Consider the following 23,786-nt stretch of genomic DNA (forward strand, 5'->3'; position numbering starts at 1 on the left):
CTCTCCTGAACCGCATCAGCTTCTGAAACATGAGGGACCACGAGCCTTCGTTCATTGGGCCCTTGGGCATTACATGGGCCCCCCATAGAACACCGCCGCTGTCCCCGGTTTTTCTAATCGGCTTGTCCATTCACGCCACTGTACTCCTTTGAAACTCTTTCTTTTTTATCCGATCGACACGGGGTCCAAATGGATTTGCTGTTCACATCTGTATGCTGACCTACGAGGCTTATCTCCTATTTAAACGCGGATCCCCTGAATACTTTTTCGTTTTTTTGTCTCGGTGAAACCTCCACGCGGCTGAAAGCGGTTGTTCATTCTAACATTGCGCGGCCCTATTTGCCCGAATCCAGACCCTGTCAACTCTCTCTCCTCCACCCCTAATCCACGTTTTCTTTTCTTTTTACTTTGTTCGATTACCTCGCCTTTCTGTTCCCCCTCCCTCCTATCTATTTACTAAGCCCTGTCCATGGTTGCCTCTCGTTAACGTGGACTGGCCTCCCCCTCGATTATTGCTGGGCCTGATCGCTCTGTCGCATTCGTTTCTGCCTCACGCATAAATACCCACCCGCCACCATGTCTGTCTCAGCGCGCTATACTAGATATATCGTGTTTGCCTTGGTTGTATGTTTCCCCTCGGTGACTTTTCATCTCATGCGACAATTGAAAACTGTCCATTGCATTCGGCAATCATCAAGATCAATCTAACAGTCGCTTAGGGATTAACATTCTTCTACCTCGTCTCCCGATCCTCTCTTGAAATCCCAACAAGCTCCTCATTCGCCCCCGCCCATCCTACATACGAAGAAGTCAAGGAAGAGAAAGCACAAAGCGCTGTCTCTGTTGGCCTCGGTCAATCTGATCAACCCCAACGTGTAAACGCCACCTTTGTTACCCTCGCCCGTAACTCTGATATTTGGGAAATCGCCAAGTCTATTCGTAATGTCGAGGATCGATTCAACCGCAACTTCCATTATGACTGGGTATTCCTGAATGATAAGGATTTTGATGATGAATTCAAGAAGCTTACAACTGCTCTCGTATCTGGCACCACCCATTATGGCCGTATTCCCGAAGAGCACTGGTCTTATCCCGACTGGATTGATCAGGATAAGGCACGCGATGCGCGCCAGGAGATGGGCCGCAAGAAGATTATCTACGGTGATAACGAGGCTTACCGTCATATGTGCCGTTATGAGTCTGGTTTCTTTTTCCGCCACCCGCTTATGATGAACTATGAGTACTATTGGCGTGTGGAGCCCAGCATTGAGCTCTTCTGTGATGTTCCTGGAGATCCATTCCGCTTCATGAAGGAAAACAACAAGAAATATAGTTTTGTGATCAGTCTGTACGAATACTACGAGACTATCCCCACTCTTTGGGACAGTGTGAAGGGCTTCATGAAGAGCCACCCGGAGCACATCGCAGATGGAAATGCTTTGGAGTTCATCAGTGAGGATGGTGGTGAAACCTACAACAAGTGCCACTTCTGGTCCAACTTTGAGATTGGCAGCTTGGAGTGGCTGCGATCCGACCAATATATTGACTACTTCTCTACCTTGGATCATGATGGTGGATTCTTCTACGAGCGATGGGGTGATGCACCAGTCCACTCAATTGCTGCTTCACTTATGCTCAAAGCAGACGAAATCCACTTCTGGAACGAGATTGCTTACTATCACGTACCCTTCACGCATTGCCCAAGCAGTGAGAAGACGAGGCTGGACCTTCGCTGCCACTGCAAGCCCAGCGAGAACTTCGATTGGGCAGGATACTCTTGTACCAAACGGTGGTTTGACGTCAACAAATTACAAAAGCCTGATGGCTGGGATTCCCAGCAATGACTTGCGGCTGTTGGCCATTGGACACTTTTCTTACTTGCCGTTGGTGTTGTAATTATCACCCTCTACCGCGATGTACGAATTTGGCTGTTCATTAGAATCAAATACGTCGTCCAATTTGTGGTTGGTCTTTTCAGTCGCCGCCGCACTACAATCAACTACCACTCTGTGAGTGGTAAGTAGCTGTTCAATTGTCCAAAATACCCAAAAGCTTGTTATCTTGGGCTTGAATATGCAGCACTTTTTTCTTATTCCCAATTCAGGTTTTTTTTTTTTTTTTTTTTTATCTTTTGTTTGGGGGGTTCGATGTTTATTTGTTCCAATCGGGTTTCCATTACAAAACCACCACTTCTACGTTGGCCGTGTTTGACCATTGTGATTCTACAGCGTTCATATTTGTTCCCTGATGTCTTGAATGCATGGTTCAGCGGAGTATTCGAGAGTTTCTCAGAATGAGCAACATTTTTACTATATCAAAATATTGGGCCGAGGAAATGAATGTACTCAAATCTACTTACTATTATGGTCAATTCAGTTAGAAATCCCATTCCTTCTAAAAAAAACCTGGCAGAAACACGTAAAGAGATCGTATACTACCCATATAACTTCTCTTCCACTGTCTATGTGACTTCCCCTACCCATTACCCTACTACCTATTACATCTTCCTAGGAAATGGAAAAGCAATGACACCCCGTTTACAGGATGACTAACCAAAGAAGGGTTTTGTATAATGATACAATGCGATCCATTAAATGACAATATCGCCCATGCTGCACAAATAATACACGACAAATAGAAAGGTCTACCACAAATCAAGGTAAGAATGACCTAGATCAAAAAGCAACAACAATCATACAGTAGCAATATTCCATAGCCCACTGCTGTTTTGCAAACACAACTTCAAATATGGTACACGGTGTATCCAGTCTAGCTGCTCTTAGGCTTCTTAGTGCCGTACTTAGAACGACTAGTCATTCGGCTTCCAACACCACCCAGATCCATCGCACCACGAACCAAGTGGTACTTCACACCAGGACAATCCTGGGCACGACCACCACGAACCTGAACAACACTGTGCTGCTGGATATTGTGACCTATAACTCTAATCAGCACCTAACTCCGAATAACATCGCAATCGCAATCGTAATCTCCAAGTTCGGTTCACGAGATACATACCTTCACCAGGAATAATAGCAGTAATAACCTTTCCGGTACTCAAGCGCACTCTGGCAATCTTACGCTCTCCAGAGTTAGGCTTCTTAGGCTTCGTAATAGCAGTCTTTAGACAAACACCCTTAAGCGACGGATGATTCTTCAACGCAGGGGAACGACCCCGGCGCGCCTTCTGACCAACTCGGCATCCCTTGCGAACCTGGTTATACGTCGCGCGAATAATAGGCGAAGAAGAAAACTGGCGCGTGCTCGCTGACAGTGTAATGGCCGTTTGTGTCCGGAGAACGGGCTTGAAGTTGAAGCGGGAGGTGAGCGCTGTTGGTTGGCGGAACGCATTGGTGGATGTTGTGAGGGTTCGGAGGGGTGTGGAGATATTGATATTCGGACGCTGTGTCAGTGACCGTAAAGCCCGGAGGGCTAGTGGTGAGATTAATTGAGGCATGGTGGGTTATTTGGGAGTCGTGATACTGGTACTTGGGGATCTCTAGAAATGTTCGTTTGAGATGGTTCACGTGACTTTGAATTGCGGGAGTGGGTTCTATGGTGTGCCAGAGGAGCTGGACGCGCAGCTGCTTCTCTGCCTGACCTGACGTCTGCCGGAGTTGCTCGTCGTCCTCTTTGCTCTATCTACGTTCTGTCTTGCTCATCGTCTGCAGTACCCATTCTACGATACCAGAATTTGCCGCTTGAAACTTCCAGCTTCAGCTTTGAATTACTCGATCTCATATTATCATAATGGTGCGTTGGAAGCTATCAATCAACCTCGACATCACTCTCCGTGAGCGGGTCTCCGAACAAAGCCCAGAACATCTACATCAGCACCATCAACCCTTATGTTCTTCGCTGGAGCTGGAATTCGGCTTTCTCATAAAAAGCACTTATTGTCGGTTTATATATAAAACCTATAACTAACCAATCCTCCCTACTTAGTCTCTCCGCATCGCACCTCCAACTGGTTACTCCAACCAGACCACCAACACCACAACTCGCTATACTCGCCCCTCAAAAGGTGCACCATCAGCACCCGGTCTCCCCGACACCCTCCGTGACAAGCTCACTCTCCCCGCTACCGCTCACTCCTCCGCAACCAACAACCCAACTGCCAGCGAGATCCCCTCCTCCACACACCCCCTCGAAGCCCGCCTGCTCTCCTGGCGCGCAACCCAAGATTCCATGAAGATGGAATCTCTCCGTCGGGCATACGGTATTGCCGAGCCTGTTCGCCGTGGTATGGAGCTGAAGATTGTTAGAGACAGCACTTTCCGTCCTGCTGTGCTGGGTGGTGTTAAGAGTGGCAATGTCCATGAGGATATTCTTGTGCTTGGAGGCCGGGATACTGAGGTTGGCTGGGAAGAGATCTTTCAGGGTATGTTTGCTGTTCTATACATATACATGATATACATGTTCAATGTGCGGTGTATTGCTGTGACACTGTTGCTAACTCTGGGTTTAGGTGATGACTTCCGGGAACCACCTACCTTCCACGATGAGATGGAGAAGCGATTGGGAATGGACTTTTAAATCTATGATAATATGATATCATGCTTATATTTGTTTTTCTTGGATTGTTGTCTTCTCAGTCGATGTGCTCCATTAGTCTTGCATTCTTCTCCCCATGCCCCGATCTTATGTCTATGATAGAGAGATAGATTACTGAAACAGCTGCATTGTTGGCCCTCTTGGCGGAACGATATGTAACTAATCAATCTATTCTTCTTTGCACTCTATTCACCTGCAATATTGGCATTGTATGCTTTGGGCCTTGTTTGAAGGCTATATGTGATATGCTACTAGGGTCAAGTCCTTGGGCGCTCTCGCTGAATTGACCACTGTAATGAGTAGTCCTTAAAAATTCCATATGTATTCATGCTACCCTTTCCAGTTACTTACGAATAGGGTTCAATCTTGATATCAAGCATCTTATTTTACTTGGTCACACCTCTTGGCCGTGAATAACCGGTCGTATACCTCGGTTATAGTACGGATATTCAGATGCAAGGTACTGCCAGCTCTTGAAAGCCTGCAGAGATGTACGCCTGTACGCATGCGTATGCGTGTACGTATACGATAGACCCATACAGTCATCCATTGGTACTTCCAGATGTAGGTACGTACTATTGGGTAACCTACACAGTCTGGCAGGTACCCTACAATCCCATACATGGGTGTAGGACTTAACTTAAATGATAACCGTGAATATTCATTGCATCGACACATGATAAATGAAATAAGCTCGCGATATGCATTGTAAATCAAAGATCACTGTATCATTCAACTGTATACCGACAAGCCACCAAAAAAAATGATGCAAAGCAGCATATACAACAAGCACTGCAATCAGACCAAGGACGACAAAAATGATAAGGAGGGCGAATTCGTAGATACACAGGTCAAGTCCCAAGGTAAACGATACATGAATAGACGCAAAGAGAAAGAGGCAGATAGAGATGAAGGCGGAATGAAGGATATGATAAGGGCAAGGGAACGACAACACAATGAAAAGAGATCGGATGGGTATATAGGTCTCAAACGTGGGATAGGGAAAGAAGCAAAATGTCCAAACGCCGCTTCCGGAGCGCACATTCAACAAAGGAAAGCCATGTCTGGGTACATAGGTTGGTACTGCCAGGCTGGTGGTCGAGCTGAGCCGCCGAATGCTGCTATGTAGCAAGGGGTAAAGGGCTTAGCTCGGCCAGACTAATTCAGATTGAGTTGAAGGTGAAGGTGAAGTTGAGGAGGGTAAAGAGTCGACAGTTGAGATTTTACATGATCACACAGCGACATCCGGGGCTGCGCTCATTGTTCTCGCCCTCCCGGTCATACTGGGCCTTTGCGCCCTTTGCGTCTTCCTCGTCCACTACCTCCTGTGGCTTTACAGTCATATGTACGACGTTCGGAGCGTCATGGTTGAATTTTGATTCTGGGGCGCTTGTTAGTTGTCTCATCTAACTCGCGAGGTAAGGTTTTGACCAGAAGAACCAGAACATACCAGATAGAGGTGACTTGTCGTCCAACAATTTGCCAAATGAGATCAATCTAATTGAGCTTGGGGAGGACGGACGGGCTTCCCAGTCTATCAATGAAGATTTTTATTAGCACCAGCTCATAAAATAGCAAAAGGTCGCCTTGCGTCAGGATCAGACTTACCAGCTCGCCACTCGCGCCAGATCAACTCCTTCAAAGTGTATACGCTCATCGTAAATGGATCGTTGTTCTCTACACTGACCGATCGCTTCCGCAGGTATTTCCCATTGATCGTGAAGGGGTGACGCGATCCTGTTGTCAATAACAACGTGATATCCAGCGAAGGCCCTGCATCCTCCTCTTTCCCTTCAGCTTCGTCCGACTGCTCTGACGAAACTTCCACGGCCTGCTTCGGCTCTTCGGTATTCATAGGCGGCGATGCAGGATCCTGTGGCTGCGCGATCGTAGTCGCAGCCTCGTTCGCTGGTGTTGTTAAACTGCTTGTCATGGCTGTCACAGGGGTGACGCTCTCGCCACCTGCGGTGTGGGTCGCGATAGCCGCATCGGCTGACTGGGCATTGTCTGATGCGAGGGGTGCTGATGTGGATTCAGTTGCCGTCGTTGTTTCGGTGGGGTGGGCGGTTGTTGATTCTGATGCATTGGTCTGTTGCGGTTGGGGCTCCTGCGGAGAAGTGGCAGCCGGGGACTCGTGGAAGTCATTCTGGTTGGACCCAGTCTCCGGATGATCGTTGGATGACATGATTAAGGGCCGCGATGGCGGACAATTGACTTTTCCCTCTGGTGGAAAAGGCTGAAGAGGAAACAGCTGTCTACAGGACTGTGAATGGAGGGAGGTGTTTGGGGAATGTCGAGAGGGAGAAAGAGATGGAAGGTTTGGAGGAGAATGGTCGATCGGGCCCAGATGTGAGGAGTCGGGGGGGGGGGGCGACTTAGCGTGGCGGTACGATAATTCTTTCACTAGTGCAGAACGGAAGAAACCATGAGAAACAAAACGGATACGAACTATATCGAACTAAACGAGTGGATTTCCATGAAAAGTTGGAGATGATCAAGTCTTTCTCTTTTGGGGGCGAAGGAGCAACGACCAAAGGTAAGGGGATCGGCACAAGACAGGGCCGCACTAGTAGTAGGGACTCACAGGCGAACTTCTATATAAAGGTTTGGTCGCGCAATATTTCAGATGAATTTAAATATGCAATTTTTATCGTATAGAATAACTCCGCCACACCTCTTGGGCTGATATAAGATATGGGATGCAATGACGCCAAGCTTAAAGAGCTGATAAGGAAGATCCGGGGAAATGGGAACTTGAATCGTGTCCCAAGTACATTAGTTGCACTTGAGGTACTAGGTAGACAGCTGCATACAAAGAATCTTGGAGCTTGACGTAGGTACTTCTACATGTACTGCCAAGACACGAAACTTGTTTGTGCTGGGTACATGCAGATTAGAAGCTAATAATGGCCAAAGCCCGAGCTATCTTGGAATGGAATAGCTCCTCTATGAATGACCGATTCAGCTATGACGGTCTACATGCAAGAAAAAAGCCTATATATCGCGTGCAGAATTAGAAAAAGCAAAGAAAATGATATTGGAACCATGGAAATCCAAGTCATGATCCGTTCTAGACATCAATCTCGACCGGATGTACCAGACCAGACCAAAACATTGCGACAAACAACATACGGTCGCACACACTCGCCGAGGAAGAATAAGAAGATCAACAAATCATCAAGAAGATTTTGATAGGAAAATAAATCCCGAAAATTCTGATCTCGTAATATTTATGCAGGGGTTGCGGACGAACTTGGTCTGCCAGTGTAGAATATACATATAATTTGCACGCGTACAGGGTAGTATGGGTGGGTGGAATGATAGGAGATATGCAAGTATCCGAGTCAGTTCCACCAGTTTGAGTCAGTGGCAACTGGTCATTCGTATTGTTCTTCCAAGGTTTCTCAAATGCCTGTACGGAGTAGACATGGGGGGGAAAATGGAACTCGTGGTATATATGTTGAATACAGCTAGGCCGGAGTGCAACTGACCAGGGCACGTTGTCGGGGAAGACTTCTTCCAGCCTTGGAAGTTTTGTTTTCGAAAACTCTTTAGTGATAGACAGGAAGTGAATAGGAATGCGATCTCTAGACCCATCCTGCATATTGCTCCAGCACTTCATTCTTCACCCCCTCTGATCCATGCCGCACCCCAAGCAGCCGCACATTTCCAATCTTCCCACCGAAATCATCTTCCACCAAACTCTGATAGTCCTCGAACTGCTCATTTAGCCTTGTAATGACCGATTGGTCGTCTCGAATCAACAACACAATGGCATCGTATCCTCCTGCGCCAGGCACCACACCACCAATGACACCGTCGACGTCAGATAGTCTGTCCAGCAGCTCAGTCTGCACACTTGGCTCGATGGGCACACCCGTCCGGCGGGTCATTGTGCGGATATGGTGACGCGTACGCTGGAGATAAGTTTGAATTTCCGTGAATTCACCATCAGTATTGGCATCTGGGTGTTGTGCTAGACGCTTGAGCTCCTGACGAAGTCGCTCATTGTTATTCTGGAGACTAGCCCACAGAATATCGGCTTCTTTCCGATTCTCATTCCTCCATGCTAGCACCTTCTTGACCATTGAAGGGGTCTGCGAACCGCACTCGACATCGCACAGTACCATCTGCATTCCTCGCGGGAGCTGCATACCAAAATCAACACACTCGGTATCCCAAGGATGATCCGCACTGGCATCCTCCACAACAGCAAACAATCTTTCGTCAAATCCTGCAGATCCGACATCGCCTACAGATTCCAAAATCGCAGGTGAAAACCGCTTGTACAGACAAGATCCATACACAGCGGCTGCTACATCGAAGCCTGAGCCAACTTTTCCTTGCGCCGCACAATGAGCAGCCTGAGCCAAGTTATGAAGCTTGTCGCGACCTGCGCCGAGATCATCCGCCTGCATAGTTCGATGAATAACCAGGGAAGAAACAAGAGCCGTCACCAGGGCAGCGGAGGAGCCCAGCCCCGTCTTGTGTGCTTCTTGCAAAGGAACACCGAAGTTGACAAAACGCCCACCTCGTAGTTGGGAGCCGGGGCCCTTTGATGTAGCAGTCTCAGAGTAGTAGTCATTATCGGCCAAAATGGTTACGGACAAGGATCCAAAATCCTTCGAGTCGGCGACATAGCTAATATAAGTCAATGCATAGCTGAGGGAGGTTTCAACGAAAGGATTGCGGGGTCTAAAGAGTCGTCCATATTAGCCATGATCAAAAAAATATGCAAATATTATTAGCCAAAGGCCATGCGGGGAAAGGTAAAGCCTCACGTATCTCCCTTCTGAACCACCTTGACGCCGCCGCCATTTTCGCATCGCTGGATGGTGTATTCCCAGACCGCATTCACGAATTGCGGTGAGCGCACAACAATGGTATCCTCAACTTCACCTTCATCAGCAGCCGATCCTTCCAGCTTCGAAGATTGCGCTTCATTCGCTGCCTTAGAATCTGGCCCTGACCCGGCTTGCCCACGGTGACCCCTCCTCAACTGCTGAACAATAACATGAATGCGCGCATCGAGAGCGAACACAGTCCCAGTGTATGCGCGATCAAGTACCAAGTAGCCACCAGTCAGCAAGACTTTGCCAGGTGCTGACAAGGCCGTTATGGAGGACGGTTGAGGCGCCATTATTATCGTGGGTTTCCAGAGATCGAAAGGAAAAAGGCGGGGGCGGGAGAGTTTGTTGAGGTAGGTAGGTGGTTTTGCTCCGCGGGGATTTCGAAAATCGTGTGTAAGCCAGGCGTGCACTGGGATGGGCGTTTATATTATATAATTTTAAGTAGTTTTCGCGGTATAAATGCTGCTGCAGCGCAAGAGGGGAAGATGAAAATGGCCGAGACTCTTTAGTGGGGGGAAATTATCGATTCTGCAAGGATGTATCGATATCTCCTAATGAGGGCTAGCGTGCCGCTATGCTGCACTGCATCGAGGATTTGACTATATTATACATACGTAGTACTGGCTTCATGATCGAGGGAGAACTATATTTCTTTTCTATTTCACTTTCAAATCTATATCATATGGGTGTAGTCGTGTCCCCAAAGGTGGTATACATCTGCAATGCCATACCACCACTCGCACTGACAACGTGAATTAGTACTTGCTAGAATTTGAAGGAGAATGTCTCAGATAAGAGATATTTATGCAAGTTCAATATCATTCAACTGTCCAAGAAAATCAAAACTCCCAAGGCTATAAACAAAAGATCATAGAAACCCAAAAACTAGTATAAAGCACCAGTAAACTCCCAAAAGCCTCTAATCTTTTGATTACTATACAGGGTATTTCCAATGTTGTAATGTAGTCGGCGACCGAGACGACGACAAATCGAGAAACGAAGTAATGATCGTAGGAAGGATCGTAGGAAGGAGGAGGATATCGGCGATGAAGCGTAGCTCGAACAAGGGTTGAGGTTGGGTTGGGTCGGGCCGAGCGTAGAATAGTGTTCATTAGCGGCAATTAAACATTGTTCCCTCCGATCGCAGATCCCGTCTGCAACACCCTCAACCTTGTTCTGCCAGGTTCATCCCTGTCCTTCCAAAAATTCAAGTGAAAATTTATGCCTTAGGCTTCTGTGCAATGATGCTATAGCTTGTTGTGGCAAGGCGCATGTTATCCATCTTGACAAACGCTTGACCATCAAGACACAATCGATTGATGAGGGTCTTGAAGTGGCGTGGCAGAACACGCAGCTTAACCAAGCCAAGGATAACCTGGCGCAGAGTACGGAAGTAAAGGTCAACGGTGTCGATCAGCGGGGCCTGCAATCCTTCCATGCTGGCGTTCTCCGAGCGCACGATCTCAAATCCAGCTCCAGTTAGGGCATTCTCCATACTCTCCGGGGTTGGGGTGCCGACGGCCCCAATGAGAGGCTTGACGCGGCGCATAAGCTCAGCGTGTTCGGGGTTCTCGGGCTCGTAGGCAGGAAGGCTGACCCAGTCCAGAAGGGAGATCTTGGAGCCAGGCTTGAGGACGCGGAAGATTTCAGTAAAGAGTGCGGGCAGGTCCTTGCATAGACTGAGCGCTTGGATCTGGTAGAAAGCGTCGAAGCTCTGGTCATCGAATGGAAGGGGGAGGCTGTTGAAATCTTGCTGGACGAAGTTGTTCTGCAGTCCGCGCTCCTCATTGAAGGTTTTAGCTTGCGCGACTTGGTTGGGATCGATGTTGAGACCTGTAACGTTTGCGCCAGAGTATTGCGCCATATGCGCCGCGACGCGCCCACGGCCACAGCCAAGATCTAATACTTTGTCGCCAGCTGAAAGACCAATGTCTTGCGCAATTGATCGCTCATAGAGAATTTGGTTCTCCAAAACAGAGGCCTTCTTGCTCATCCACGGTGGGATATACATTTTTTCCACATCGCCGAGCGCGCAAAGGTGGTTAAGCACTCCATAGTATGACTTCAAACAATCTCCAACTTTCTCCTGGTAATTGGGGCCCAGGACCTCAGTCATTTGCTTCTCGTCGGACCAATCCAGATTGTAAATGACATATGACGCCATGAAATCGTCGACCTCCTTCGGACTTAGATTAGCTAAGTATCGGAAGGAAGTCCAAAAGCTCTTCCATCGCTTCGGGGAGGCCGAGTTGTCGAGATCTTTTCCATGCTTTCCCAGCGCTGTCACGAAGAGCTTCTGCTTCTGCTCAGCAATTTCATCGAGCGAACTATCGCTCTCCGAGCCACGCCCAGTGCGCCCGGGATGTTGTGGTGTCTGCACGAGAGTTTGCGCAACCATTATGTGTATTTACAAGCTTTGCGAAGCTTAATCGTAAAATTATGGACAAGATAAGAGTCAAAAATGAGGAACCTGAGGGAGGAAACAAAAGTTGCGAGCTGTACAATGCGCTTTTCCCAGCCCGCGCGATGGGCCCCGACGCAATTTATAAGCAATACAGGAAAATCGAGATCCTCGTTTCTCCACGATCGAAAAGGGAAAAAATAAAAATAAAATTTAATTTGCTAAGCTGATCCCAGTAGCGGTCAACACGGCAGCCACTATAGTGGATTGTCACCAGACTCGAGAAAGCTGCCACCCGGATGGGCCGGCAGCAGTTGAGCCGATTAAGCATGGGATGCCGTTCACAGTACTTCCGATGCTCTTCTTTATCTGGTTCTCGGATAACCAAAAATTAGTATCTATGGTATGGTTTGCCATATTGCTACTCTACAAACTACATTGCTGCCCCTCATTATGATGGAGAGGAGGGGTTATTTTTTTACAAGACCGACAATCGCAGAAGTACAAACCATAGTCAGGTACGGATGACGCGGGAAGGGTCCTTGCGAAATGAGAATCGTCATAAGAACGACGATCTAGACCCACAATAAAATCTCTACTTGACGATGAATACCCTTTTCCGAGCTATCGACTACTAAAATTACTTAAGTCGGTGATTGTTACAGGTGTCTGTGTCGCATGGTCGCGAAAATGTAGATCAGAGCATCATCGTACATACAGAATCGCGTGGGATAGGCTAATAGAGTGTAAAAAAGCATTGGCCTCTACGGTCCCACTATATACAACCTCTCAATGCTACACTTGTCAGTATCGTATGTACACATTCAAGTTGAAGCTTTTTTCTATTAGCCCATCCTTCCTGCAGTCCCGTTTCCCAACAGTGCCAGGTACATAAGTTAGGCCACTAATCCCTGTGGCGTCGCTCTATACCTTATCAAGAAGTGACCAGCTTATCCCACTCGGAAAGTCGGCAGCGGGCGGAATACGGACTGCCCCGTAAGGCGTGGAAGCACGGCAAGTCTTCGAGAAGCTTTTAGCAGGCCGTGAAAAGGCGCCGGGTAATGAAAATGTGAAAAGGAGAAAAGAAAAAACCCTCAACTCATACTTCTTCAGGTTCATGTGGCCATGGCTCTGGGTGTGGGCCTCTTTATCTTCTTGTAGACTCTTTTGGATCAAAGAGCTTGAGGTCTTGATTGAATAATGTGCGAAGGACCCACACCTTAAAACCGGTCTCCACCCGCTTAACCGGAAAGTCGGACCCTGATACTTACACTACAACCGTAAATCCGTAAGCCGTCACGCAAAGGCCAGACAAAACGGGTATTATGCTCCTATACTAGGCTAGTTTCCACTCCGTCCTCGGCGCAATATGCCGTTTAATATTTTCTGATATATGGCGTTTCGATAGCGTGCTTGGCATTGCTTGTTGCTTACACATATGTGGGACTAGTAACTAAATGTGTTTTATTGTAAAAGATATATGTACTTTGCCTTCTAAACTTGTTCCTTTCGTGCTGTAAGCCCCGACAGGTTTCCGAGAAGTTTCCATGTCCAGACCTTGTCATGAACCCGACACAAAACAGGTAAATAGTTCATAGTGAGGGGATGAAGATCTATCATCCTCCACGTTATGCAGCCGATGATGCAACCGCCTTGGCACGGGCTCGGAGCCGGTGGAGACCCGGTCGTGACCGAAGTAAGTATCAAGTACGCTGTACGAAGATTTTGCTTTTAGGTAATTCTCCCGCTCTTTTTCAATTTTTTCTCAAAAAGCATATCCACAATCCTGCACACCAATAGAAGATAAAATGATCTGTAAGTACTCTTCCTCGTATGGTATCGCGCAGGTGTCTCTTTGGTAGCGCTGCTAGATTTTTCGGAACGCTTTGACATCCTTTAAAACCTAAGTTGTATAGGGCGTAGTATATCAGTGAGTCATACTGTCTAAACCCCCGCGCATTTGTCGTAGATAGCGAGTGAGAATGTAACTATACTATATAATATGGCAAGCGAGGACCCCGGGCGCTGGAAACAAAAGTACGTGATCTAGCGTCATGAGATAGAGGAATCGCGGGATACACTGAGTATTTTATTTAGTACCTTGAAAAGTACATGTGAGAGCAAAGTCTCAAAAAGGATCAATGCAGGTCCTTTCACTGTCAGTACTATGCAATGCACAGTATTTTTCCATGTCAAATGCGGGGAGGTGTTAAGTCTATAGGTACAGATGTGGGTAACAATGACAGCTAATATTCGCTTTATTTCATGATGATCAATAGCGAAGGCGGGGGATCTATCCTTACGAATTAATGTGACTATAATACTTCAAGAGTACGATATCTATGAATCCATATATAAGCTTGGAAAGGCATTCGCTCGTTCAAAGTTTAATTTAGTACCTGTGTTATTCCTAGAATCTCATCTTTATATTGTCCTCTGTTGATTTTGATAGCTTAAAGCAACATCACAAGTCCTTTGAATATAATGATCATATAATTGAACAACTCAACACTACCCTGTCTTGCAATGGGGAGATTTCGTGATCGAGGCCCCACGACCACAGGATACATTGCCCCTCTCTCCACGCTGACCCGTGATTCTCCATGACACGGGAAATCGATCGACAGCACAGTCCCTCAATAGAGTGCCCGAGCGCTATCCATGAAAGAAAAAGAAAAAGGCACACATTCCATGATTGTCGATCATAACGACTTTTAGTAATGCACCCTCGGATTCAATCTGACGTCAGACTAGCATTTGTCTTCTTTTCGAAGTACCGTCCCTAATATACTATCTAGTGTAGTATGGAATAAACATCTTGCTACTTTATACGGTCCCTATTCAAACTCAGCTCCAGGGCTGGTCGTATCAAATAGATCTTCAAGTTGGTTCCATGAAAAAGGCGATCGATATTTTCTATCCCAGGGTTGCCGTATATACATCATAACGAAGGGCTTACTGAATGAACTGACTGTTTTCGCATTGCATTCACTATATATGAGAGACAATCAATCCTCGGGTGCATAAAGCCCAATGATAATAGCCCGCCCATCTTCATACCCAAGGGAAATGGCATCATGCTTCATGTCAAAACACTCCACGTCACGATAATTAGAAGGAAGCCATAATAGACTCTCGCCTTTCAAAAGAACCTAGCCATCTTCCACGGATATCTGAAACTCGGGTTTCTGTAAATCACCTTGGGAACTATCAGCAGAGAACATCGTATCAAATAAAAACCAGCATGGTTCGGATCTCCCATTTCTGCGCCGCTCATGATTTTCCAGAGCTTCACAGTCCCACCCCACTGGCATACGGCTATTTGCCGTCCATCTTGGGAGAACACCATGGAACTAGCGAATCTACATAAATCGCTTAGAATAACTATTTCTTTGCCAGAGATGATATCCCAGGGCCCTATGAAATCATTAAAACCTCTCAAAGCTACCACCTTGCCGTTCAGAGAAACGGTGATAAGGTCGATGCGCTCGATGTATCCCTCCAGAATTTGTGCTTCTTTTTTTACCTTTTTGTACTTCGAGGTCGGCTGTAGCACTCCAAGCTTCTGCACTGTGGTAAATAAGGATCAAGAGTGATATATGATCATCTGGAGTGACAGATAGATCTAGAGCGTCAGGCTGAACTGAGGATAAGACCTCAAGGCTCTCTATCTCTTAATTAAAACGGTTTGGTACATCTGGTCCATGTGAGACGCTGTGGTAACTGCTTGAAAGTCTAAGAATCTCTTAAGACGTCTTTCGGGATGAAGCCCCTCGCCAACAAATCGGCATACGGTGGCTGCGAAAATGAACAACGGGACCGCCATGTTTACTAAGATCTCCATTGTATCATCTGCGGGCCATTCTTCACGAATTCTCCGCTTTGCTTTTATCTTTGAAAACTTGTCTTCCAAGAATAATCGAATATCATGTTCAATCACTGGATTCGGAACGTCGTGAAGGACTTGGTCTTGGTATTTCTGAGTTTGTTCGAAGCCAAGTCGAATAGGAAGCTCAGATCTGCTTGTCAAAAAGATACGCAGACGGAAAGAGTTGGACTTTTGTAGTTTTGGCAGAAGTCGAAGTATAATGCGGATGTCGTCTTAACTTTCACACTCATCCAATGCGTTAATCACGATCACCACAGATGTGGTCTCGCTTTGCTTCGAATTCAATAGCAGCTGGAGAAGAAGGTTGTCGAACTGTTGACCGAGGGCCTTTGTCGAAAGATCTGGATCATTCTCAATTGCTTTGAGAATACCAGGTTCCAATTGTCGATGGTAGGACATTAGCTGTTTTGTGATAGTCGAGATAAATCTCCTTGCATTGCCACGATCTGCTTCGCCTTTTTTGAAGAAGAAACTGGCAGGTGTACGGGATATGGTGAATTTTCCAGTTCCTGCCATTCCATTCAACCAAAATATCAATTTGCTGTCAAAATCTTCTGCCCAGTCTGTGACTTGTAACACTGTCCAGGATCCATTTGCCCACACCAGCATCTTTCATCTCTGGCCAATCACCAGTTGACTGTTATATGTCAGTCACGTGTATGTTTATGCCTGACGTGCGAGGTGTCAAGCGCATCACCACCGGCCATCCAAGTCTGTTAGTGCTCCAGGGCTGTCAATGCAGTTCATCCCATGGTTCCAGGATTCTTGAACGACTTCTTAGAAACATCTATTCGATTCTCTCTATGAAATGAGAGATCAAATCCATTCCCGACAATCTGGGTGCAATTCCTCAGCCCCCTTTTCCCCTCAAATCTGACAAGAAAAAAAAGGCAATTCAAGATGATGTTAACTATGGACGCTCCGCGGGTATCCGAGAGGGCCCCTGAGAAAGGCCCAAATAGTATATGGCTCACGGGGAATAGAGGCTCCTTCCGAAGACGCTTCCCCGCCCAAACACCGTTAAAGCCGCTCCGTGAGCCCGAGTCGGGCAAGGGAATTCGATCTGTCCGAAGAAAAAGAATCGGAAAGAATCGAGGGTGACTCATATTGGATCAGGTCTTATTGGTGGGTTATATAGCGGAAGGCCCACTTTCTACAGAGTTCAAATATTTCTGACAAACCACATGACAGTCAGGAACGAGTAGGAGAGACAACACGATGTACTCGGGACTTCCCATGCTGCAGGGTTGATGCGCAAAATTGTAGTAGATTAGACAAGATCAATCAAGTATGCAGTACATCTATCATATCTCGTAGTATTGACGTGTCCGAATGCCACGAAATTCATTCTGAAACTGGAGAACCGCGTATAGTGCTCTCGTAGTAACCCCTGACGTGACCCCCCCCCCTGTGTATAGTACTGGATACAGAGGATTCTCCGGAGAAGATCGGCCCTAACAGTCCATCCTAGGCCCACACTGTACGACTCCATCTCCTTCCAGAAGTTCATGATTTGTCTTAATATTTTTGGCTGAGGCGCCAGTTTTTCCTGCGATACGTTTTATTTTATTTTTTAATTTTCTTACCCTTTTTTTACCCTTTCTACTTTCTCTCTCTAACCCAAGTCTATTATTCGCCATCTAATCGACCTGCGACAACTTACAGATCTATCAGATCACAAGACACTTATCAATTCTTTAATTCCTTGTCATAGCGCGTTCATTGGTGACTCGGGGTCATCCAATGAGCCTGCATTTTCAATATTATTCTGAGTGCAAGGTTCGCATGTCCTGTCGAGGTTCACCCGTGCGACGCACGCGACCTTCAATTCACTAACATTTTTCTTTTCTGTCTTATTAGCATTGCCTCTTCACTCTGAAGAGGTCTCCCGCCAGATAAATGGTTTTTAAACCGTTTACCCACCTCGCGCGCCAAAGTTTCGCCAAAGCTTTCACACATGGCTATGCTCAGTCCGTAGTCGCGGCGTCGCAATCCTACGCGTCCTCTAGTACTATCAACACCCTCGCTGCCCAACCTACCAAGTTCTCCCGCACACAGTTACAAAATGCTTTCTCCAACGCCTCGAGCTCGTCCGGCGCTGGCGCCAAGGCCAGCCAGGGAACTTCTGGATCAGGGGATTCCGGTCTAGCTGCCTATTATGCCGCGTGGCAGCATGCTCAACAGACCGGTGACGATAGCGACTGGCGACAGTTCCAGTTCAAGCGCAGTATCGACTGGAAGCCTTCCGCCGAAGAGATCGAACAGGCCCACGAAGACCGAACCGAATCCGTTCCTCCTCACCTTACCAAGGCCGCCGTGAACGAAGATGTTGGCGCTCAAGTGGAGGAGGCCGTTGCCCGTGAGATGCAGCAGATTCAGGATGAACACGCACAAACTGAGGCTTCAGAGCGGACTGAGGCTGTGCTGAAGAATAATGCAGCTGAGAATGTCGTTATCTCGGAAGAGATCTCGAAGGAAGCTCAGTTTCTGTCCGATAAGATTGTTCAGCTGGCAACCTCTAAGAGTTTCGCGGAGATTCCTGCGGCTTTCGAACTTGTTCTTCGGGAGGGTCTGACCCCGACCGTGGAGGCATACAATGCCCTCTTGGTCGCCGCTATTCAACTTCATCCCGAAGCCGCGCAGGCAATCCCCAAGGCCCTCGATGTTTACTCCGACATGCTTCGTCGCAGAGTCATTCCCGACGAAGACACATATGAGACTCTCGTTCAGCTTTTGACCACCCGCGCAAATGATACCATTAAGGCCAAGGAGGTGTTGGAGCAGGAGCGCGTCCGCTATGGTGGCATGGAAGAGCCCGGCAAGTTCATGCTTCAGTCCAGCGAGTTGGAGCGCGATATTCTGGCCGAGGACCACTCTCTGCCTATCGCCGTAAAGCTCTTTGATGCTGCTATTACCCGACACCCTCGAATCGTGTTTCCTCTCAACATGTACCGCCACCTCATCATTGCATGTGCCCGTGAAGGTATGGTTGACGACATGGTTCGCATCTACGCCCATATGGAGCTCCAAAAGGTTCAGCCTCATGCCACCATCTTCCCTCACATGATTGATGCGTTCGTCAGTACTGGTGACCTCAAGAGTGCTGTGGAATGTTACAATGAGTACCGAACTCTGGCTGTCTCAGATGATAGCGGAGTGTTTACCATTGTTCGACGTTTGGACGGACAGGTTTACGCTGCTGTCATTCGGGCCTATCTCTCTTGCGGCAAGGAAGATGGTGCCATGCACTTCTTTGACCGTGTTCGCTCCTCTTTCGACGATGTGACTGAAAGTGAAAGCCGCTGGGCTGCCGTCAAAGCTGTGATTGTTCAGGACGCACTTGTGCAACACTCGGTGAAGACTGGAGAGTACAGCAGGGCCCTGGAGCAGGCCAAGGCTGAACTTTTTGATGATGCTCGGGATCAGGCCATTTCTCAGATTTGCGTGTCTGCCGCTGACGCAGGCGATCTGACCACTGCCTCCGAAGCATATGATCGCCTCTCCACATCACCCGCAATCCGCCAGGGTCCCGCTATTTCGCTACTCGCCCTCCATATTCGCCAGGGTAATGTTTCGAAGGCCCGGTCCTTGTGGATCATGCTCAACACAGTGGGTCAGGCAACCCCGGATATGGTTCAGCCGACCACTATGTACGCGCTTGCACAACTGAAGAGCGGCCAGGTCGATGGGGGTCTTCATGAAGCTCGTAACATGTTTGCTCGCATTCGTGACGCCTCAGCCAAGAAAATCGCTGACGTCGCCTCTGTCCGGGAACAAATCACCGAGTCTCTTCACCTCTTCGGTCGTGTTCTTGTCCAGACCCACGCCGTCCTCTCACCCCAGGCATCCATGTCCCTTCTTTGGTCCATGGTCGAGAATGGTGGCCTTGTGTCTCCTCTCGTCGAGCATGCCGTCAGCCACCTTGGTCCCATGGGTATTTCGCAGTTGAACCCCGCCGACCTCACCCTCGCTATTCAGGCTCAAGCTGGTATGCTTGCTAGCAACCGTGCTATGCTTTTCGATGCTGCTCACCCAGTTCGTTTCGCGCACATGCTTGACGTTGCTCTTTCGGCCTCTCTCCCCTTGGACAACTACACCACCGGCTTGATTGACCAATCCATCAGCAACCTTGTCGCCAGCCGCCCTGACGTCGTCAAGAAATGGCAAGATCATCTGGAGGCTACTTCTCAGACTTCTCTTTTGTCTGATCGTCTTAGTCCCGTCTCCATGGCAACGTCTATCACCGTCCCGTCTTCAAGCCCCGAATCCTTTGATCCTTATGCCCACGCTACCGACTTCCGCGGCTCTTCTATCATTTCCGAGGAGCTCGAGAAGACCGCTGGACGGCCAGAGTCCCACCTCAATGAAGCTTTGATCCGACTTAAGAACATGCGTCGCGTCCGTCGTCATCCTCGCTATATCACATACGCAAAGATGATCACCGCTGCTGCCAAGGTCGGTCGCTCGGACTTAGTTCACGAGATCCACAGCATGGCCCGCACTGATGTTCCTTTGAATATGGCTTACAACACTGTGAAGTACGGCTGGGACTCAATTCTTGATGCTATGGTTGCTGCTTGCTTGAATCTTGGAGATCGTCAGCTGGCTGGCCAGTTCCACCAGGAGTTGCTCAGCATCGGATCTGCGCCTTCGGCGAACACCTTTGGTCTTTACATTACCACATTGAAGGAATCGACTAAGACTTTCGACGAGGCCACCGAGGCGTTGAAGATCTTCCAGCGCGCTGTTGCTGAGGGTGTCGAGCCTACCTCTTTCTTGTACAATGCGCTTATTGGCAAGCTTGGAAAGGCTCGTCGCATTGATGACTGTCTCGCATACTTCGCTGAGATGCGTTCCAACAACGTTCGCCCTACCAGTGTCACCTACGGAACTATCGTCAATGCTCTGTGTCGTGTCAGCGACGAGCGCTTCGCTGAGGAGATGTTCGAAGAGATGGAGTCTATGCCTAACTACAAGCCCCGCCCTGCTCCTTACAACTCGATGATCCAATACTTCCTCAACACCAAGCGTGATCGCAGCAAGGTCCTCGCATACTACGAACGTATGAAAGCCCGCAACATCAAGCCTACCATGCACACCTACAAACTCCTCGTGGATGCCCATGCCTCCCTCGAGCCTGTCGATATGGATGCTGCTGAGAAGATCCTCGAGTCTATGCGAGCTACTGGTCAACAACCCGATGCCGTCCACTATGCCTCCCTGGTCCACGCCCAAGGCTGTGTTCAACACAACCTTGATGCTGCCCGAAAGATCTTCGACCGAGTCATCTCCGATAGCCGTGTTCGCCTACAGCCCTGTCTATACCAGGCCCTTTTCGAGGCTATGGTCGCCAACAACCGCGTCGCTGACACCGAGGATATTGTTAGGGGTATGATGAAGCGCAACGTCGAAATGACCGCGTACATTGCCAACACTCTTATCCACGGATGGGCCGCTGAAGGTAACGTCATCAAGGCCAAGGCTATCTACGACAGCATCGGCCTTGAGAAGCGCGAGCCTAGCACCTACGAAGCCATGACTCGTGCCTTCCTCGGCGCCGAAGACCACGTCAGCGCCGCTAAGATCGTCCAGGAGATGGTCTCCCGCGGATACCCCTCAGCCGTGGCTAGCAAGATTCGCGACCTTATCGGCTCCTCCTCTACCGTCTAATACCTCCACCTTCCTACCTACCGTCCTACCGTCCTACCGATCTACCTTCTTACTCTGTTTCTCTTTCTTTCTTTTGTTACTATTTTTTTCCTGGCTACCGTTCACCCAGGTTAGATTTAATGCTGTGGTTTTAATGCACCCTATCACCTCGCTGGGGCTGGATCCCTTCGGCATGGGGTTTTTCCGGTTTGGCGTATGTAGGGTGGCAGTGATTGGATATACCTGGAGGGATTTAATTTTGTTTTTGTCTTTTTTTATGGCATTCAGCGGGCATCTGGCGTTTATTTGGTGATCAAAAAGGCATGTATACCATTGTGTGACGTTTTTCATTTATGTTCATAGACCACTCTCAACTCTGCATGGCGCTATCATACGCCGAGGTCAAAATACAAAAAAAGTGAATTGTACTTGGTTTCCAGAATTGCGTAGTGTAGATCAGTATTATCTATTCAGGGTTTAAGTGCATATGGAAAAAGCAGTGTACTAGGCGGTAGAGGTTGATGTACAATCAAGTAGGGGTTTTCTTGCTGGCGCTATGGTTCCCGTGATGAAGTATGTATAATGACGGGCTCAGATGAGACGGTGTTCACACCTTCATTCACACTTCATGCGTATATTTACCAATATACTTCGAGAAAAGTATCGAAACGGAGATAAAGAAGCTATGACCTATCTCAATCGAGAAATTAGGTTGATCGCGGGGTGATAAATAGCCTAATTCGACGATTGGACAGGAATAAATTATCAACATGCATTCTTGTGTTGCACAACAAAACCATCTATCAGATTTAAGTTCATTACCACCCATTACATTAAGTGACATCACAAAACCTCAAATAAATATTTATACGAACCCCCAATTCCCACTACCAAGGGTAACTCTCACCGTGATACCCGAACAGTCCCGACCTTCAAACCTTGTTCCCAACTCTATCTACTCAACCCTATCTGACTCAAACAACAAAAGGAAACTTGAAAGAGAGAGAGAAAAATGCAAGTGCAATGATGAACACAACAATCAATTCTTCATCTCATCCTCCACAAATATTCAAGCTTAATTCCGCAATACCAAAAGATCAAATGCAACTTCTCCTCTTCACAACCAGCTTCCTCAGCATAGCCCTCTACCACACCCAACACCAAGTCCCAATCTACCATCGAAAATTCCACAAAAGCAAACTCTACCTTTATATACATATATTCACAGGAATAACAGAAGCAATCCGCTACCGACTTCACAAATTCACCAGTCCTGAGGAAACAACAATTCTCCCAGAGCCCTTAGACGTGATATCATGCTTCATCTGGTCGTGGACAAGTCTTGCTCTCGTGAAAACATTACGAAGAGGCCACCCGTTAACGACTAGACCACCATATCAAGCTGCTGCATGTTTACGGCCGATTATTTCACTTATTTCCTATGTTTGGGGTATACCTTCTCTGCATAAAGTGTCGATAAGTGCACTGGATAGTTTTGTTTATGCACGACTGGCTATTTTTTTCTTTTGCCGTACGCCTTATATTGGGTCTTCGGGTTCCAATTCAAGCTCCTATGGGTCTATTTACGCCATTTCGATTCCGCTTGCTGCAACGCTGAGTGTGCATGAGAGTCGGGTGCCGGGGGCAAGTGTGGTTTTTATTTTTGCTGTTGTTTATGTGGCGGGGCTCAATCGGTGGGTAACGGGGAAGTCAAGGGCATTGAGAGAGTAAGATTGTTCTTCCCTTTTGTGTTTTTCTTGAAGTCTGAGATTCTAATCATTATAATTTATAGGTCTCAAGAGGAGGGCGTTTCGAAGTATGAGAGGATGCTTGTTTCGGGGTTGATTAGGATGGGATTTGTGGAATTGGAGGAATTGAAAATTGTTGAGGGATTGAAAGAGTTACAGAAGCCTGTTTATGATGAATATGTTGATATTTCAATCAAGGTTGATTAGAATAGAAGCTCGAAGGATTAAGGTGGTGATAGATTATGATATTATGATATGACTCAATGCATGAAGTTATTGCGATCATTCCAAATCCCAAGATTATTCTGCCTATAATTATTTTGGATCTTAGTATGCTATAATAAACAATGTTTGGTCTTTCATAATTCTTGTAAACATATTTGTAGATATATGGACCATAACAATGTCGAAGTCAATCGAGATCAGATCGAGATCGACGATAACGTTGTCTTGTGTATGGTACGATCTGGACCAACGTCAGTGACCCTGTGCACTTACTTCCGCCAATTGCCTGACATTTGCCTTTTCAACCTTCTGCAGCCTCATGATCTCCTGGAATACAAGACTTTTCTACAAATTCCAATATTTAATGCTCGTTCATACCTTCTCACCGCGCATATCTGCCCTTGACTCATTTCTCCGCATTCGTTTCCGCACATTACATCAACCCCGCCTTCGAGCTTTGCACTCCGCAA

General features: G+C 47.5%; 9 protein-coding genes across 9 annotated transcripts; 4 read left to right on the forward strand and 5 right to left on the reverse strand.

Moving 5' to 3' along the window:
• Positions 1-576: 576 nt before the first annotated feature.
• Positions 577-1,844, forward strand: N7478_005042 (glycosyltransferase family 15 protein; the record flags this gene model as incomplete). The annotated part of the gene is made up of 2 exons (XM_056921256.1): positions 577-624; positions 720-1,844. 2 exons carry the CDS (start codon positions 577-579, stop codon positions 1,842-1,844), a joined length of 1,173 nt encoding a protein of 390 aa, XP_056779293.1.
• Positions 1,845-2,769: 925 nt separating this feature from the next.
• On the reverse strand, positions 2,770-3,457 carry N7478_005043 (mitochondrial 37S ribosomal protein uS12m; the record flags this gene model as incomplete). Its single annotated transcript, XM_056921257.1, has 2 exons — positions 2,770-2,936; positions 3,019-3,457. The coding sequence occupies 2 exons, from the start codon at positions 3,455-3,457 to the stop codon at positions 2,770-2,772; spliced, it is 606 nt and encodes a 201-aa protein (XP_056779294.1).
• A 293-nt stretch (positions 3,458-3,750) lies between these two features.
• Positions 3,751-4,536, forward strand: N7478_005044 (proteasome maturation protein; the record flags this gene model as incomplete). The annotated part of the gene is made up of 3 exons (XM_056921258.1): positions 3,751-3,753; positions 3,946-4,381; positions 4,469-4,536. 3 exons carry the CDS (start codon positions 3,751-3,753, stop codon positions 4,534-4,536), a joined length of 507 nt encoding a protein of 168 aa, XP_056779295.1.
• Positions 4,537-5,317: 781 nt separating this feature from the next.
• N7478_005045 (uncharacterized protein) lies at positions 5,318-5,683 on the forward strand (the record flags this gene model as incomplete). The annotated part of the gene is made up of 1 exon (XM_056921259.1): positions 5,318-5,683. One exon carries the CDS (start codon positions 5,318-5,320, stop codon positions 5,681-5,683), a length of 366 nt encoding a protein of 121 aa, XP_056779296.1.
• A 94-nt stretch (positions 5,684-5,777) lies between these two features.
• On the reverse strand, positions 5,778-6,739 carry N7478_005046 (uncharacterized protein; the record flags this gene model as incomplete). The annotated part of the gene is made up of 3 exons (XM_056921260.1): positions 5,778-5,935; positions 6,005-6,088; positions 6,163-6,739. The coding sequence occupies 3 exons, from the start codon at positions 6,737-6,739 to the stop codon at positions 5,778-5,780; spliced, it is 819 nt and encodes a 272-aa protein (XP_056779297.1).
• A 1,402-nt stretch (positions 6,740-8,141) lies between these two features.
• erg8 (phosphomevalonate kinase) lies at positions 8,142-9,694 on the reverse strand (the record flags this gene model as incomplete). The annotated part of the gene is made up of 2 exons (XM_056921261.1): positions 8,142-9,249; positions 9,336-9,694. 2 exons carry the CDS (start codon positions 9,692-9,694, stop codon positions 8,142-8,144), a joined length of 1,467 nt encoding a protein of 488 aa, XP_056779298.1.
• Positions 9,695-10,623: 929 nt separating this feature from the next.
• Positions 10,624-11,802, reverse strand: N7478_005048 (class I SAM-dependent methyltransferase; the record flags this gene model as incomplete). Its single annotated transcript, XM_056921262.1, has 1 exon — positions 10,624-11,802. One exon carries the CDS (start codon positions 11,800-11,802, stop codon positions 10,624-10,626), a length of 1,179 nt encoding a protein of 392 aa, XP_056779299.1.
• A 4,105-nt stretch (positions 11,803-15,907) lies between these two features.
• N7478_005049 (uncharacterized protein) lies at positions 15,908-16,303 on the reverse strand (the record flags this gene model as incomplete). The annotated part of the gene is made up of 1 exon (XM_056921263.1): positions 15,908-16,303. One exon carries the CDS (start codon positions 16,301-16,303, stop codon positions 15,908-15,910), a length of 396 nt encoding a protein of 131 aa, XP_056779300.1.
• A 1,290-nt stretch (positions 16,304-17,593) lies between these two features.
• N7478_005050 (pentatricopeptide repeat protein) lies at positions 17,594-21,364 on the forward strand (the record flags this gene model as incomplete). The annotated part of the gene is made up of 1 exon (XM_056921264.1): positions 17,594-21,364. One exon carries the CDS (start codon positions 17,594-17,596, stop codon positions 21,362-21,364), a length of 3,771 nt encoding a protein of 1,256 aa, XP_056779301.1.
• Between the last annotated feature and the right edge of the window lie 2,422 nt (positions 21,365-23,786).

The sequence above is a fragment of the Penicillium angulare genome (genome assembly GCF_028827245.1).
Source record: "Penicillium angulare strain IBT 27051 chromosome Unknown utg000004l_segment0_segment0, whole genome shotgun sequence".
NCBI lineage: Eukaryota > Fungi > Ascomycota > Eurotiomycetes > Eurotiales > Aspergillaceae > Penicillium > Penicillium angulare.